The sequence below is a fragment of the Neovison vison genome, chromosome 2, assembly GCF_020171115.1.
Source record: "Neovison vison isolate M4711 chromosome 2, ASM_NN_V1, whole genome shotgun sequence".
In the NCBI taxonomy this organism is placed as follows: Eukaryota; Metazoa; Chordata; class Mammalia; order Carnivora; family Mustelidae; genus Neogale; species Neogale vison.
The window spans coordinates 199,285,087-199,302,999 of record NC_058092.1 but is presented as its reverse complement, the minus strand read 5'-3'; the positions used below and the strand labels follow the sequence as shown (position 1 = coordinate 199,302,999).

At 45.8% G+C, this 17,913-nt stretch overlaps 1 protein-coding gene across 1 annotated transcript in view; it reads left to right on the top strand.

Moving 5' to 3' along the window:
* The window catches only part of FRMPD2 (FERM and PDZ domain containing 2), an 81,579-nt gene extending 65,546 nt beyond the window's left edge, over nucleotides 1-16,033 (top strand). The window contains exons 24-28 of the mRNA XM_044236604.1: nucleotides 1,169-1,316; nucleotides 3,030-3,244; nucleotides 5,604-5,702; nucleotides 12,218-12,561; nucleotides 15,801-16,033. Of these exons, the coding sequence (XP_044092539.1) occupies nucleotides 1,169-1,316; nucleotides 3,030-3,244; nucleotides 5,604-5,702; nucleotides 12,218-12,561; nucleotides 15,801-15,870 (876 nt within the window). The 3' untranslated portion in view covers nucleotides 15,871-16,033. The remainder of the gene's footprint in view (nucleotides 1-1,168; nucleotides 1,317-3,029; nucleotides 3,245-5,603; nucleotides 5,703-12,217; nucleotides 12,562-15,800) is intronic.
* Nucleotides 16,034-17,913: the final 1,880 nt, after the last annotated feature.

Below are 17,913 nucleotides of genomic sequence, written 5' to 3'. Positions count from 1 at the left end.
GCTGGCCACCTCGGTTGACCTGTCTTGAGAACAGAGCACTGCTGGCAGCTTGCTAGCCGTGATGACAGATGGGAATTATCACACTGGGATCATGGGTGTGCTGCTGAATGACAATGGCAGCAGAAGGATGTTAGCTGGCCCAGGTCCCCTGAATGGAAGCTCAAAATTTCTAAAAAGCTTCCAGGTGATGTCTAGTCACTTGTTCCTGAACCACGCTTTGTGTAATGAGAGTACAGAGTATGTAGGGAAGAAGGATGGAAAATCAAACCAAAAGGAAGGAGAAGGCCAGATTGGCATAGATCTGGGAAGGAGAAGGCCAGATTGGCATAGATGATGGGAAACAATAGAGACTTGAAAAAATATTTTATTATTTGACAGAGAGAGACAGTGGGAGAGGGAAGACAAGCAGGGGAGTGGGAGAGGGAGAAGCAGGCTTCTTGTGAGCAGGGAGTCTGATGTGGGGCTTGATCCCAGGACCCTAGGATCATGATCTGAGCCGAAGCAGATGCTTAACAACTGAGCTACCCAGGTGCCCCAATGTTAGAAACTTTTGATCAAAAGTGTTGCATGTTTAGTTTGTGTCTTAAAGCAACCCATGGGTAGCCATGGGGGTGTGGCCTGGGGAGGAAAAGATAGGGTCCAAGAAGCCAAGTTAGCTGGAGTTTGCCACAGTCCAGCTGGGCACTCGCAGCAGGAGAAGGAATGGAGGACTGGGAGTCCTGGGGGAAATGTTTCTGATGGTGAACAGGCAAATCTTAGCAACCAGATGGGCATTTGGAGGGCAGAAGGGGATAAGCTGCATCCCTGCAGGTGTGGCCCCTAGGAGGTTAGTTGAGGGAAGGTTCCATGTTCTGAGAGAGCAGATGCAAGGGGAGGAAGGTTTTAGGCAGAACGAGAAGGTAGTGAAGGTGAGAGAGAGGAAGGTGAATTTGGCCTTGAAAGCACTGAAATGGAGATACATGTGTTACCTCCAGAAGCATTTGTCCGACGGGCAGTTAAAAACATGGCTCTGATCCCAATAAGTGGGCTAGATTGGAGATTTTAATCTGCGATTCAAATGAAGCAGCTATTGGAAGTATGAGAAAATTAAGAAGCGTTTGCTGGGTGAAGGCAGAGGCTCCTGGTTGTCATATGAAGTGCAAATGGAGTTTGTCCAACTGTCTTCTAGGTTGCAAGACTGGTCTTAGAGAGAAGAGGCCCCAGGACTGCCCAGCAGTGTCCTTCTGCTAAGGACAGGACGGGAGATGAATGCACGGCTGTTTCCTTGGCAACAGTCTTGCCCGGCAGGCCCGCGGGCTGTGTCTCCGCGACAGATGGTGAGAGGAGAGAGAATTGAGTGTTACTATTGTCATGTCATCCCGTGCCGCTTTTGAATTCTCAACTCAAAAGGGAAGGTAGGAAGGCTTCCTCTGGGTTCTCAAAAGATAGTGAACATGATATGGCTGGTGTTCAGAGGCAGTGGAAGCCAATCTAATGGAATGTGATTCTAGGAAAAAAAAAAAATGCACTCTTCCAAAATGATTGCCAGGCGTAATTCTCCCCTCTGCCTTCTGAGGTTTCTCAATCAGGTGCCTGAATGCTTGTGTATAAATCTTTAGGAATGAAATTGGAATGAAAGGGTCAGGTATTTTCTGACCAAATCTCCACCTTCCAGCCAAGACACTCATAACAAAAGATGTGGGGCATGATGAGGCAGCCTGGGAGGGGAAGGTGCTCAGAAATCTAGCCTCGTTATTAGCATCATGCATGATGGTAAACGTCTATCAGTTTGCAGGGACATCATGGCATATCTACCAAAGGGCTGCCTCTCTGCACAGCCCTGTGATTTTGTTTCCTGCTAGGAAAACATGTACTCCCTTAGTATTTCATGATTTGGAGCTTAGCCACTTTTCAATCCCTTTTCAGAGATTTTCCTGAAGGTGTGAGTCAGGTTGGAAGCTTGGTAACCATAGTGAGCAATGGGGTCAGGTGGAGGGGGACACGCATGCATACGATAAGTCTGTTTCCTCTTTCATTGCTCCTCCGCTCACTCTAGTGAGGCCCTTTGACAGTCTCAGCATGAAATGAGGTGAGGGGTCTCATTGCAGTGATGGTGAAATCGGTCGTGTGATACACCAGAAACAAATCTTTGGATGTTTTCATTCTCATTCCATAGTGAGGTTTATGAGTCAGTGCTCTGTCCTATTAATGCATTGCCAAGTGAGTGGGAGGCAGACCAGGAGAGACCCAAAGGCTTCTTTGGCTATTAGGCTAGTGAGGTTCCTGGAGCTGTGTCCATCTTTGCTGCCCAGAGACAGCTATTTTGTCTTATGGTCCATCCACATGGCTAAAGAAAACAGTGGCTAACACATTTCCATAGATTTTACCAGAATTTTCTTCAGAGTCTAATTATGCAAAATTTTATTCAAATATACTAAAAATGATTAAGGTTCTAAAGGGGTAATAGGAATATATATGATGTAAATTTTATTAAATGGTATAAGTATATTATACATGTCTATCAACTATGTCTTTACATATAAACCCTGTTGATTATCTATAATTGCTTTGTCCATAGGGTAACTACCTGCCACATGTGGCTATTGAATACTTGATATATAGCCAATCCAAATTGATAAAATATATATTTGATCTTTGAAGATTTAGTTCCTAAGAAGGATGCAAAATATCTCATTAACACTTTTTTAATATTGATTACATGTTGAAATGGTCCTACTGTAGTATATTGGGTTACAGACACTATATGAGCAAGTTGATTTTACCTGTTTCCTCTTAGTTTTTAAAATGCAGCTATTTGAGAACTGAAATAACACATGTGGTTCACATTTGCAGCTCACCTTATATTTCCATCAGACAGCACTGATCTATAATAAGTATAATGGACTCTATCATAAAAATTAGCAAAATGAAATCTTTTTGCGTAAAACAGAAATAACTCATTCACTTGACAGTGTACATCATTATACAACCCAGTCAGCTTCAATGGGAATCTACTAAAGGATTTATCTTGTCCATATCCCACAACACAGGTCCTAAGTTTGAAGTCACCCTGAAAAAAAATGCCAGTGGGTTGGGATTCAGCTTCGTGCAGATGGAGAGAGAGAGCTGCAGCCATCTCAAGAATGATCTTGTGAGAATTAAGAGACTCTTCCCAGGGCAACCGGCTGAGGAGAACGGGGCCATCGCAGCTGGTGACATTATCCTGGCCGTGAATGGAAGGCCCATCGAAGGCCTTGTGTTCCAGGTAGGAGATCACGCAGCCCCGTGTGCACACTGACATCAGCCATGCTTTTTTCAGGCCCACCCACCATAAGGAATATTCTGGGCTCTTGAAAGTCACACCTGGAAGCTGGATCACACAAAGAAAGCAATTGGTGGAACGTTCTTACATTTAATTTTCTGTCTCAGTTCTTGAATATATGGCCTTGAGTAAGCCTTGTTTCTAATTAGGTTTATAATGAAACTGACCATAAAAGCCTGGCTCTGGGCTGGCTGAAGCTCTCTTAACATTTTAAGACGTGGATGTGTGGGCTGAAGAGACTACAGTGGGTGCCTTCCTGCCCTTCTTCCCATTTCTCTATGAAATTTACAGAAGTTGATGAGCAATGTTGCACCCGTTGTCCTGTATATATTAAAAAATGTAATTTAAAAAAGAGAGTAAAAGTGGACGCTTCTCCTGGCGCCTGGGTGGCTCAGTCAGTTAAGCATTTGACTCTTGATCTCAGCTCAGGTCTTGATCTTGGGATGCTGAGTTGAAGCCCTACATGGGGCTCCACACTGGGAGTGGAGCCTACTTAAAAATAAAAAAGTGGACACTTCTCAACGCTTATAGCACAATATCTCAATGGGATATTATGTCAGGGTCCTGGCTGGAAATTGAGTCATTTGAGTAGAGTTTAATACAGGTGTGAGCTGGTTGTTGGGAAGCTCAAGGGAGAGTGTAGAGCCCTGGGGCTGGGAACAGTGGGTGCAATTATTCATCTATACCTCCCAAGTCCAAAGGCACATGGGAAGGAGCAGTTATATAATCCAGGAAACTGAGAGAGCTGGTGAAGTGGACCTGATGACATGAACAGTGACAGTAGCTTAGGGACCCAGCCATTCTGCGCAACACCACGGGGAGGAAGGTAGGAAAACAAATATCCACCTGTCTTCCCAGCTCTGATCCCTACCCATGCTCCCATTGGCTGAGTCCAACAGGAAGCACCTCCCTCTCCTGTCTCTGATCCCACCCATGCTCCCATTGGCTGAGCCCAACAGGAGCCCTCTCTGCAGTCTGCCCAGGTCCACCTCCGGAACACAGAGCAAGGTGGAGAGTGGATCTGGACTGAGTGATGAAGGACGGAGAGTCCCCTGACAGCATGTGCTTGGGTGGCAGTACCTTCATTTTTCTGGTTTGTGACGGAAGACCTGTTTTCTGAGACCTAGTGCTGGGTCAGCAGCTCCATGAAGAAATAACGACGCAGAAGCAGGCAGTTCATATGTTCTCAGAGCTTGTGGTGGGGTGGGACAAACAAGAAAACAGAACCGATGGTGGAAGACAAGTGCCTTGAGAAACAAAAATGCCTGCCCCAGGGAACTGGGGAGAAAAAAGTGCTCTCCCCAGGGAACTCGCGAAGGAAGCATGTTCCGTTGCCACTAAAGGGGGTTATTAAATGACATCCAGATTAGCGGTTCTCAAGTTGGAATGATACTGCCTTTCAGGGGACATTTGGCAAGGTTCAGATACATTTGTGATTGTCACAACTGGCAGGTGCCACAGGCATCAAGTGGGTAAAGACCAGAGATACTGCTCCACATTCTACCACGAACAGGACAGTCCCCACCCCCACTTCCAGCCTAAAATGGTAGTAGGAAGGAGAGGATGAGCCATCCTGGCCTAGATAGGAAATGGGAACTCTCAAGGCACCCTGAAGCCCTGGAACCAGAGAGTAGGTTGGTGGAAGAGGCTCAGCATAGCCCGAGCTTAGGAGGGGAAGCAGGTGGGAGAGAGAGAGAGTGAGCTGAGAGGCAGCGGCAGGTAAGTACAGGTTGTGAGAGAGGCAGTTCGGTGGGAGAAGGCCCTGGTTATATCCACATTGTGGAAAGCATGCTCTTGAACACCATGGAGGAGGGGAGGTGGGTGACCCTGGAGGAGGCAGGGAGCACTGCAATTTCATAGGTGAGAGGTTCTGTGTGCCGGAGCTGAGCAGTGGAGGAAAGCTCAGGGCCAAGGGTTAAGTTTTAGAGATTGGGGTGCTGGCCTCTGAGATGGGGGCCTGCTGAGAGGAGAAGGAGGTTGAGATGATGAATAGCTGTTTGTTTGAGTCATTTTCTCAGTGAAGAAAAGGCATCAGGATGGGCAAGTGCCACCATGGAAAGGCCCTAGGCAGACCCTGGCCACTTCTAGCCCAGCGTGGATGCTTTGCCTGCATGGGAGCCTCGGGCTGGTGACTTCGGTGTCTCTCACTTTAGGAAGTCAGGCCCCTAACAGTGTTCTCCAAAGCTCTCTGGAGCCAAGAAACAGATCAAGGGGACACTGCCAGAGAGCTAGTGGGGAGCACATAGGAGATGCCACAGCCATGTCACCCTCACATCCAACCACAGACTCTGGTTTCTCATAGGAGGTGCTCCATTTACTGCGAGGGGCCTCCCAGGAAGTCACGCTCCTACTTTGCCGACCTCCTCCAGGTGTCCTGCCTGAGGTAGACCAGGGATGGCAGGTAAGTGGCAGTGCCCTCTGGTGCCTTCAAGCACCCATTTTCTTGTCCTGAGAAACCCAGCTTTGTTTCAGGTAGGGTTCAAGGCCATCTTCTTCCACTGGGCAGGGAGATAGCTAGGCTCCAAACCTCTATTAGTCTGTGACAAGTTCATGAGCTCCTATGTCTTGTCTGTCTTCTCCTTGCCCTCCTTCCTCTGCATCTCCAATGTTTGCATCTTCCTGTAAGTAGTCATGTGTTTAGATCTTGTCTGTGAAACTTCTAGACTCAGGCCTTCTGGTGGCCCAAGCATCCAAGAGGGGAAACCAGAAGCAAGAATAATACATACAAAACCAGACTGAGGAAAGGTAAGAATTTCCATTCTAAGGAATGAAATGAAAAACAGGATTTATGTCCACTTTCCTAAAGCATGAACTAGACACGTATGGTCTAGTGCAAAGAAGAGGCAATGAGATTGGGAGAATTCAGAATTTTTGCTTTGATATTTCTCTTAGGATGTCCAGAGAAATAAAATCAATAGGGTGGATGTGTGCAGTGGGATGTAGGTGGGAGGGGAGGTTAGGGATTGGGCTTAAGTGGTTGTGGGGGTTGGCCAGTCTAAATTCTGCAGAGTAGGCAGGCAGGCTGGAAACCTAAGGAGGGGTCCAAATTGCAGCATGTGTCCCAAGGTAGACTGGAGGCATAATTCCTTCTTCCTTGGGGATTTCAGTCTTTTCTCCTAAAGCCCTCAACTGATTGAATGTGGGCCACCCTTACCATGGAGGGTCATCTGTTTTACTCAGCGTCTGCTGATTTCAATGCAAATCTCATATAAAAAAATGTCTTCACAGAAACATCTAGACCAGTGTTTGACCATACATCTGGGTACTATGGCCTAGCCTAGTTGACAGATAAAATTAACTTTCATAGTGCCACCGGTGGGGGCCTGGGACACAGACGCTGCAGCAAAGATTTGAGTGCCGGAGATTTATGGACCCTGCTCTTGGGAACAACCCCTGGGAGGGCGAGGGAGGCTAGGCTGGGTGGAAGGAGACGTTAACGTTGTGCAGCTGCAACAGGGACCTCTGCTTATGGCACAGGGAGCTTTGGAACTGGGATGGCCCCTCAGAGCTGCCCTGAATTGGGACAAGAGAGCCATGCCTTTGCATTTTGTATCAACCAACACTGCGGTGTGGGCTGTCACAAGGGAGAGGACTGGGCTTTGCCTGAGATGGCTCCCTTGAGCTGAGCTGAGCATGATTCTTGGGGAGGAGCTGGGTGTGAACTGTCAGTAACCAGCACTCCTGGAAGCTGGGCAATGAGAGCCTTCGTCCTGGGGAGGCATTTGTTTGGGTACCCTCCAGTCACCTGCACCTGGTCTGCCACATGCTGGCTGCATGGACCTTGAGCTTGACTTCTCTAGGCCTTGTGATCCCTCATTTATAAGATGTGGATAGAACCAATCACTCATCTCTGAGGGTGACAGTCACTAGAGACATCACAGGGGATTTGGGAACCCAGGTTCTTCTGATGCTTGGTCTCTGAGAGGTCATGTAATACAGACTTTGGTGAGAAAATTGCCAGGGATAGGAAATCAGAAAGCTGCCAGTCTGGAAAAGAAGGTAGACATGGCAGCTTTCTGATTTCCTTTCCTTGGCAATTTTCTCACCAAAGTCTGTATGTATCACATGACCTGAGCAGCTGACTGGGGTATGAGAAGGTCGAACTTCACAAGGGCAGAGATGAGGCTGCGGGGCTTGTGCCCTGTGCTTTTGTTGAGATCTCTAGGAAATGCCAGGAAAAAGTTGTCTTTCTGTTCTGGAGAATAGCTCCACTTTGGAGGGTGCAGAAAAGTCCTGTGGGAGGGCTTGGAGTGAGGCATGGTGGGCATGCTTTCTCTCTCCTTATACTTGAGGAACACATGGAAGAAGAATTTTCATTCATTCATGTGGCTTCAGAGGTCAGATAGAGGACCAAAGAAGGGAGCCTTTAATTCCCAGCTAGAATAAAGTAGTCATGGAAAGGAGACAGCCATATAAACATCTGGAGTAAGGTCATTCCAGGTAGAAGCGATAGCAAGTGTGAATGTTCTGAGATAGGAATGAATCTGGATGTTTGAGGGACAAGAACATAACAGGTGTGGAAGGGGAGAAGCTGTAGAGGGAGGCAGGGGCCGCATCATGTAGGGCCTTGTAGGTCTTGGCAATGTGTTGATTTCATCTTGGCAGCCATGGGAAGCTACTGGGCTGGAAATGGTGGGAGGGTGAAGGGTTAAACAAGAACACACTCTCCTCTGGTCTATACTTTAGAAAGACCATTGAGCTGGAGATAGACTGGAGCAGATAAGCCAGCAGTCATTCAAATAAGCCATTGTGGCTTGGACTCAGGTGATAGCTGAATAGTTGGTAATCAGATGTAGGCGATAGAACCCAAAGGATTACTTTTGCCTTAGATATGGTCACATGAAGAGAAAGCAAAGTTTGACTTGAACACCTGGTTGAATGGTGATACCACCTGCCAAGATAGGGAGTGCTTGGAGAGTGCAGTGTAAAGTACGTGGAAGAGAAGCAATAGTTCTTCGTAGCATGCAAAACTGGAATGTCTGTGGAACAGCCAGTGGAGATGTCAATTTGGCAGGTGTTTGTGGAGAATTGGCATGATATCAGGGCTGGAGAAGGTGGATTTGGGAATTGTCAGCAACTAACATTACTTAAAGCTATGAAATGGATGACATCACCTCAGGAAAGAGTGTAGAGATGTAAGCCACACGACCCCCTGACATCAAAAGGTCCAGTTCAAAGAAATGAGATAGCAGTAGGGGCCTGGGAGGTTGTGGGAAAGCCAGGGAAGGGCAGAGTTCAGAGGGAACACATTCAAGGAGAGTAAGTGAGTAAAGGATGCTTTCAAGGAGGAGGAAGAAACCAATTACGTTACATGCTCCTGAGAGGTAGAATGAGATGAGGACAGGGAATTGTCCTTTGGTTTTAGAAAGATGTAGATCACTGGAGACTCTGAGCAGAACTCCTTCAGTTGAATGATGGAGACAGAAGCCTGGGTGGAGTGGGTCAGAGAGAAGCGGGAAGACACAGACAGAAATAGTGAGGATAGGCACACATTTGAGGAGCTGAAAAACGAGTGGCTAGTAGTTGGAGAAGGTTGGGAGGTGGATGCAGGCTAGTTGGCAGACTGTATTGCGGGGAGATGAAGGATTCTTATCTGAATGCGCCCATTTTCACTGTGAAGTAAGAGGCAGGTCAGGAGGTTGGTTGAGGAGAGAGATGAGAGATAATATAGAGGGTAGAGAGAACAGGAAATTGACTTCACTGAGGAAGTAAGGAAAGATTATCTGGAAGCCTTGAGTGCCCATTTGACACCTGTCTCATACACTTGGCATCAGCCTGTGTCTCAGAAGCAGGCACGAAGTCCACATAGAGGGTCACTAGGGACTGGAGTTCACATATGGCCCTGTCAGGTCACACAGAATGGAGGAATGTAACGTGGAATGGGAGCTCAGAGTGTTCTTTATCTTTAAGGGCATGCTTATGGGGCAGAAGCATGGACTCAGCAGAGGAAGAGGGTAGGGGTGGGGGGCATGGTTGGTGACAAGGCACCGTTGTCCCGAGGCCTTGGAGAGGGTGAGGGATCACTGTAGAGTGAGTACCAGGGGTCATGAGGTGAAGGGAGAGGAGTGGTTGAAAATGAGATTTTGGAGGTCTCCCTAGAAGTATGAGAGAAAATATGACTATTTATTTTTATAATAATCCATTTCAAATTTTAATTTTTGTTATGTCCTTTGTAATTTACATTGTATATCACTAAGGTCATAAGAGTTTATGATTTATAACCAAATGACAGGACATATTTGGAAGCATATCCCTGCTCATTTTGGGGAGTGGGCGGTCAGCAAGGTGAGGAGCCCACGGGGGTGAGTGGCAGAGTAGCCACTTCTTTTCTGATGTGGGGGAGGGGCAGGCCTGTCTGCTCTCAAGTCCACATGCTCCTATGACATCAGGCATGTAGGTCATGGGATGGAAGGGCTAAAAGATAATTCCAGGAAAAAGTAAAAGCATGACTCTCACATTGTTGTAAAAGTGAATATATGTTAAAGATTTTATCTAACCCATTCAATGAAGGAGCCAGGCAGATGTTAAAACTGGTTCAAAAGAGATGTCAAAGAACAACATATTTGTTTAGAGATGACGTACCTCAAAGCAAATAATACACAGATTAATAACCCAGAAGGTTGTGCTGTAAACAAAGCATAGCTTCTACTGAAGTACAGATTTTTTTTTTCCCCACAGAAAGTTGAGCAATGTTGGTGTGCCACAGTGTGTCATGAAAATCACAATCTAAAAGGCCCAACAGGGATGTAAGCAGTTGTGGGGAATCAAGTAATATTTGGAGAAGTGAGAAGGAGACCCAGGGCAGGGAATCAGGATGGGGAGGGGGAGGGGGCTGTGAGAATGAGCCAGCATGGATGAGGACAGATGAAGACAAGAGTTTACGAAACTCATTTCTTATTGGAAAGTGGGACAAAGAGTCATTGTTACTTTTGTTTCCATATTTTAAAAAATTTTTAAAAGAAATTTCTTTTTAAAATTTCATTTATTTATTTTAGTATTATTATTATTATTTTAATTTAAGTTTTAGGTAGTTTACATACACCACAATTTTGGTTTCTGGAGTAGAATTCAGTGATTCATCACTTATGTACAGCACCCCGTGCTCATCCCAAGTGCCCTCCTTAATACTTATCACTCATCTAGCCCTTCCCTCACTCACCTCCCTCCTCAGTTCTCTATCATTAAGAATCTCTTCTGGCTTGTTTTCCTCTTTTCTTTTATTTTTTTCCCCCCTTCACATATGTTCATCTGTTTTCTTCCTTAAATTCCACATATGAGTGAGATCATATGGCATTTGTCTTTCTCTGACTGACTTTTTCACTTAGCATAATACTCTCTAGCTCCATTCTTGTCATGGCAAATGGCAAGATTCCATTCTTCTTAATGGCTGAGTAATATTCTATTGTATATATATATATACCACATCTTCTTTATCCATTCATTTGGCCTTTCTCCATAATCTATTGCTGATGTTGCTATAAACATTGGGGTGCATGATCCCCTCGAATCTGTATTTTTGTATCCTTTGGATAAATATCAAGTGGTGCCATTGCTGGGTCAGAGTGTAGCTCTATTTTCAACATTTTGAGGAACCTCCATACTGTTCTCCAGAGTGGCTGCACCAGCTTGCATTCCCACCAGCAGTGCAAAAAGTTTTCCCTTTCTCTGCATCCTTGCCAACACCAACTGTTTCCTGTGTTGTTAATTTTAGCCATTCTGACAGCTGTGAGGTGATATCTCATTGTAGTTTTGATTTCTATCCCCCTGATGGTGGGTGATGTTGAGCATCTTTTCACGTGTCTGATAGCCATCTGGATGTCTTTTTTGGAAAACTGACTATTCATGTCTTCTGTCCATTTCTTGACTGGATTATTTGGTTTTTTTTGGTGTTGAGTTTGATTTTCTCAAGTTTTGAAAATATTAAAAAAAATAATATTATTTTTCTAATGCCCCAAGCTAAGGGGTTCAGACATGGTTACTTGTGTCACCTAGGGCCCAGTGGGAACTAGGGTCCTGACAAAGGGAGACTGACCCCAGAGCCCATCTCTTAACTGTTTTGCCCCACAATCACACACACACACACACACACACACACACACACACACACACACAGAAACAATAACAAAAACAAGAGTTATTATTTTTTAATTTTTTCAATTTATTTATTTTCAGAAAAACAGTATTCATTATTTTTTCACCACACCCAGTGCTCCATGCAAGCCGTGCCCTCTATAATACCCACCACCTGGTACCCCAACCTCCCACCCCCTACCACTTCAAACCCCTTTAATTGTTTTTCAGAATCCATAGTCTCTTGTGATTCACCTCCCCTTCCAATTTACCCCAACTCCCTTCTTCTCTCTAACACCCCTTGTCCTCCATGATATTTGTTATGCTCCACAAATAAGTGAAACCATATGATAATTGACTCTCTCTGCTTGACTTATTTCACTCAGCATAATCTCTTCCAGTCCCGTCCATGTTGCTACAAAAGTTGGGTATTCATCCTTTCTGATGGAGGCATAATACTCCATAGTGTATATATAGACCACATCTTCCTTATCCATTCGTCCATTGAAGGGCATCTTGGTTCTTTCCATAGTTTGGTGACCGTGGCCATTGCTGCTATAAACATTGGGGTACAGATGGCCCTTCTTTTCATGACATCTGTATCCTTGGGGTAAATACCCAGGAGTGCAATTACGGGGTCATAGGGAAGCTCTATTTTTAATTTCTTGAGGAATCTCCACACTGTTCTCCAAAGAGGCTGCACCAACTTGCATTCCCACCAACAGTGTAAGAGGGTTCCCCTTTCTCCACATCCTCTCCAACACATGTTGTTTCCAGTTTTGTTAATTTTAGATTTTGCTCAGTGTGCAACATGAATCCAATAACATTTAGCATTTCTTTTAATAGACACCTGTGCTCTCATCAGACAAAGAATTCACCAAGGCGTCTTGTACTGACTCAGAGCAGAGCCCCAGTCTGGATCAAGAGGACAGCAGGAGAGACAGTGCCTCCCCAGATGCAGGGGAAAGCCTGAGTCTTAGGCCAGAGTCTTTCCAAAAAGCCCCCGGGGAAGCACAAGGGGACCAAGACCGAGAGAGACCCTGGACCACTTGTTTGATGCATCCTCAGGATTCCCACCCTCATTTATGCAGACTTCAGCAAGAAATGGATGCATCAACATTGGCCACCTCTTTGGAAAAGGATATAAGGCAAAACTGCTATTCAGTTTGTGATATCAGGAGGCTTGAAAGGTAAGAATCATCACGTTGGCGGATATTTTGTAAATGGTATGTTTTTCATTGCTAGAAATCAAGCAGTTCATAACTGTGCTCAGATGCTTACTGGGCCCAGGGCTATTCTAGGCATTCGGTAGGGATGTGGGGGTGTGGGTGTGGCAGGAAAAAAGAGAAGCATAAGGTCTGGAGCTGCTGCAACCATAGTCCGTGAGCTTTTGGGGAAGCTAACCCCCCCCAGTGGTCCTCCAGTACCCTTGACACCTACAGATGGCAGTCTTCAGGTGTTCCTCCCAGCATATGAACCTTTGTGCTACATCCTGTGTGGCTTTTTTTTTTTTTTTAAAGATTTATTTATTTATTTGACAGAGAGGGAACAGGAGAGAGAGGTGCAGAGGGAGAAAGAGAGAGAATCCTCGAGCAGACTCCCCGCTGAGCACAGAGCCCCATATGGGTCTCAATCCCATGACTCTGACACCATGACCTGAGCCCAAATCAAGAGCTGGAAGCTTAATCGACTGAGTCACCCAGGTGCCCCCCCACCATGGCCTTTTAAAGGACTGTGGTAAGAATTTCCCTTGTATGCGTCACCATATTTATTGCTAATATAATACTTGACAGTCAACACCAGCTTAAAAAACAAAAACTATGTCTTTAAACACACGACTGAAATGTTCATTTTAATAGCCATTTTAAACTTAGCCTTCATTTTGTGCCCATCCCCCACAAGTGTTTCCTGTCTTCCATCCTGTTCTGATGGAAAACGTTCTCTTTAATTCAGTTTGACGGTACTTATCACAGAGACTCGATGTGCATGGGAACCTGTTAGGAGCAGAGAGAAGGATGGAAACACTGAGAAAGGCACGTGTAGCTAGATGCCTACATAAGCAGGCAAATAATGAGGAAGGATGGTTTGTGTGTGACACTGGATAAACTCACTGCTATGAAACGGCTCCTCTCTGTTGCTCATCCTAGAAGGCTGAACAGGGCAGATCTATGGGGCCTGGTAGGTGACATGAAAGATGAAGCCGCCCATGTAATGCAATTAGGCCAGGTGAGATCTGTAACTAACAAGAGCCAGTGTACATTCCCTAAAAGCATTCAGGGGATGCCTGAGGGGGTGGGGCTCAGTCCTTTAAGTATCTGACTCTTGATTTCGGCTCAGCTCATGATGTCAGGGTCGTGAGATCGAGCCCCATGTCCGGCTCTGTGCTGAGCTGAGAGTCTGCTTGAGATTCTCTCTCTCCCTCTCCCTGCCCCTCCTCCTGTATGTACTCTCTCTCTCTCAAAATCAATCAATCAAAGCATTCAGATACAATTTTTATAAAAATACCACACCCGCCAAACAAAAACTAACTAGTATGCAAAGTAGAGCCCAGTGGGCAAGCACATTCATCAGTGGTATTCAGCTTCATTGTCTGAAAATGCATAATTAAGTGTGTATTTCTAGTTTCTTACAGTGTTCTAGGCAGTAAATGATATATTTGGTCACGTGGGAAAGGAAGGAGCCTCCCGCGGTTTATCCAAGGACAACTGTTAGTGTGATCTTATAGGAGATATAAAAGGAACTGTGCTTATAGATTTTTAAAGGTTTTGGGGTTTTAAAGGTTTTACTTCCAGACAGTTCAGGATGATGGACAGAAACCCTGAGCGTTGGATTATTGGATTATAAAGTGACTCTGGGTTTAGGTACAAGCCTGGAGGTTTATTTGCCATGTACCTTCAATCTAACATAGTTATCAGTTATTAACAATAGTTTTTGTTTTGTTTTGTTTTTACTAATTATTAGTTTAGTTGCTGTTTTTCTTGGAATCACAGAATCTCAGAATTGTTCAATATAAGAATGATCTAATCCAACCTCATACCCCATGCTGACATCTGTTTTGTAACATCCCCAAAGCAAGGGGCTTGCTTTTGACTGAGTACCTCCAGGGACGCAGAACTTGCTACATCTTAAAGTGGCCCATTTTATCACCATAGTGTTGTTGATCAGAAAGTGTTTCTTATATTAAGGTGAAATCTTCTTTAACGCCTATTTCTTTCTATCTTTTTATCATGACATTTGCAAGAAACATCACATTATTTTTCTGAATCGAATTAAAGTTGGCTTAGTGTTCCTACTGGAAAGGGTATACCCAATGTCCAAAATATGCCATTTTTGGAGGGGATTGCCTCTCCTAGAGTTACACAAGAATCCTGAGGGCTTTCCCAGAACATTACAGTGGAGCTTCTGATATTCAGTTGGTTATGGTTGCTGCCCCATGCTTGTTACCTAAGCTGGTGGGTCCATGGAGCCATAGGCGGGCAGACTTGTTGTTTCCCTGTCCTGGCTCCCTCCATGGCCAACACCTCTCTCTTGCACTTGACCTCTGTGTAGTGGTCCTGGTAATGGCAGTGACCTTCAGCTCAGAATTGTCATGTGGGCTTCAAACTCAGCAGTCCACCAGACTTCCCTCCTTGATGTCTTAGACACACTGCAAGCTCACCCTTGGGGCCCCCAAGCCCCCTCCCAGGCAGTCTGACACTTGCCTCCTACACGGAGCATATTAGAGAGGTTGGAGGAGGCTGGTGCTGGGAGGCCAGGTGTGAACAGTCAGACACTGTATGGCCCACAGCATGTGATTCTCCTCCATCCGGAGGGAGGGAGGGAAGGAGGGAGGTAGTGGGCTGCTGCTGGGGGTGAGATGGGGTGGGGTGGGGCGTGGGGTGCCTGTGCAAGAGGCTGGTTTTCCTGTTCTATGACACATCTTCCAAAGTGTTCCCTTCCATGTTTATAGGAAAATGCATTTTCTACACACTTTGATCAAGTACTTTAAGGTTTTAAACTTATTTTCCCTCAAAGCGCTTGGTGATTTTAAAATATTATTTTTTTAAAGTGAGTGTTCTTTTCAGTCCTGGTAGCACACAGTCTCCTTTTTATGCCTATGAATGTGCATCTATTTACATGAAACACACATTTATATATACCCTGTAGGTCTCATGAGCAGAAATAACGTCTTTTGGACAGTGAGACTCAGGTGAGGACAGATAGTCCAGTTCTGTGGGGAGGAGTACTGACCCTCTGGGTACTTAGGGGTTTGAAGCTCTTGGGAGGCACCAGAGCTGGGTTTAAAGGGGACATTTTGAGAAAGGGAAGGGAGGGGAGGGCAGGCAGCCTGTGACAAAGCCAAGCCATTGCTTTGGGTGCGGGGAAGGAGGCTGATAAATGGGGATTTGTGTATTTGATGAAAAGCTAAATCTGTGTGCATTTCTTTTAGATTTTCCTCCTCGTCTTCTCTAACTGGGCTCTCGACAGATATTTCCTTAGCACTTTCTCTGCACGCTTGAGACGCTGTACCAAGTGCTCTGCCATCTGTCTGCACTGCTTTTTCTAATCAGAAAGCATGTGGGGTGACTTTAGGGCAGCCCCTGGAAAGAGTGTTCTACCACTGTTGTCTCTGCATCTTCACCAGCAGACAATGCACCTCCCTCCCTGCTCATCTGCCTCCTGTGTCACACCGGGACTAAATGTCACTCCAGCGGGCTGCCTCTCCAAATAGGCTTTTTCTCAGCATTCCGAAAAAGACTCCACACTTGCACAAAGTGCTTTGAAGGTCACCTGCTTGAGTTGCTCCCAGCCTCCTGCTTTGGCCCTTTTCCTCTAATCCCTCTGTTGAAATCCTAATCCAAATCCTCTTGATGATAGCCCCTCCCATTTACTGAGACTCGCCCTGTACCAGGAGCCATGGATGGACATATCAGAGTTATGTAATCTAAGCGTCCCAGAAATTTATAAATTTCTTGACCTTCCCATTTTTCAGATGAGCAAACTGAGGTCCTGGAGAAGTTAATAAGCTTGCCTGAGGTCTCCCTGACTCCCCATATGAAGGGTCAGTCTTAGAACAGTCATATCTCTGTTTTCGATGCCATGTCCTCCAGCAAGTCCTCCGTGGCCTCCTGGGCTCAGTCAGGAACTCCCCTGCTCCCATAATACTCTGTGCTACTTCTATCATAGTACTCTCTCACTGGATTGTAACATTTGTTTATGGCTTGCTCTTCCCATTAAATTGGGAGATCCTTACGGATAAGAGCCTCACCTTATTCAGAGCAGTCTCTGATAGGAGCTGCTTGGACCCTGGCCTGCTCTCCTATGCTGCGGCATGATGAATATCTTGAAAGAAAGAAAGGTGGGGAGAGGAATTTCTTACCAATGCTGGAAGACACATGGGTTTTTGTTTTCTAGTCCTGAATTGGACACAGATGAAGATGAAGGAGACGTAGCCCCTTCTCCCACTGTGGACAATGAAGCATATCTTACCATAAGGTCTACATTGGAAAGCCAGCTACTCTGTGAAGAATGTTTGGAGGCAGATTCGGGAACCATTCCCTTGCCACAGTTCTGTTCTTGGCACGCTATCACAGAGTCTTTGCCTATAGAAGAGTCGTGTGATAGTGAGAATGAATGGGAAGACCTGGAGGAGGCTGTGGACCCAGATGACGGCACCCATCAGGTGGGTATCACTCTGGGTAGACTGAGGCTGGGCTGAGTTCTTCTAGTGGCGCTCAGTTTTCAGTCTACTTTGGCTGGGTAATGGCTCATGGGCGTCACCTCATTCCCCTTACATCCCCTCAGGGGTTAACACCTCATCATGGCACTTCCCATGGCCCGTTCCATGACGACAACCCTATAAGATAGGGTTATTGTCATTTCCATCTTATAGATGACACATTTGAGACTTTCCCCAAGTCGGAGTCAGAATTCATCCCGGCTCTCATCCTCAGACCATGTGTTCAGTGCTCTCCTCTGCTGCCACCAGCATGTGGGTGGGTGAACCGTCTCCCCTGACGGGCTGCTGGTGAAATGCTGACTCCTATTTTGTGTGCTCCTGCTGGCCCTCGGGCTCAATATATTTCAGAGAAGAGCCTGGGTGTCATGTAAGGTGGTCCTTCTCGACAGCCACTGTCTCAACACTGTAAGCTTTTTCTCGATCAAGAAAGTCAGTCTGTTAACTGAAGATGCCACCAGAAGTCGGGACTGGGTCAGAGAGCTGGGGTCAGATGGCACTGATGGAGATAGGGGGAAGAGTCAGTGTAACAAAACTTGTCAGACCGGAGGCAGAGCGGATTAAACTCTTAACAGGTTGGTAAACCCCCCAACATTCTGTTAAAATGCCTGGAGCATATGTTGTCCCAGTATTTTTTAAAATGGTAAATGTTCAAGAAACTTTCACATAAACACATCTTCAAGGCACGTTGAAACTTACCAAGGCTCATGAAGTTTGGGGTGTAACAAGACTGTTTCACTTTCGTCCCACTGTGTCCTAGCTACATTTTCCTCACAACTGATTGACCTGGATTCTTAGACAACAGAGGCAGACAAGCTGAGAAGGT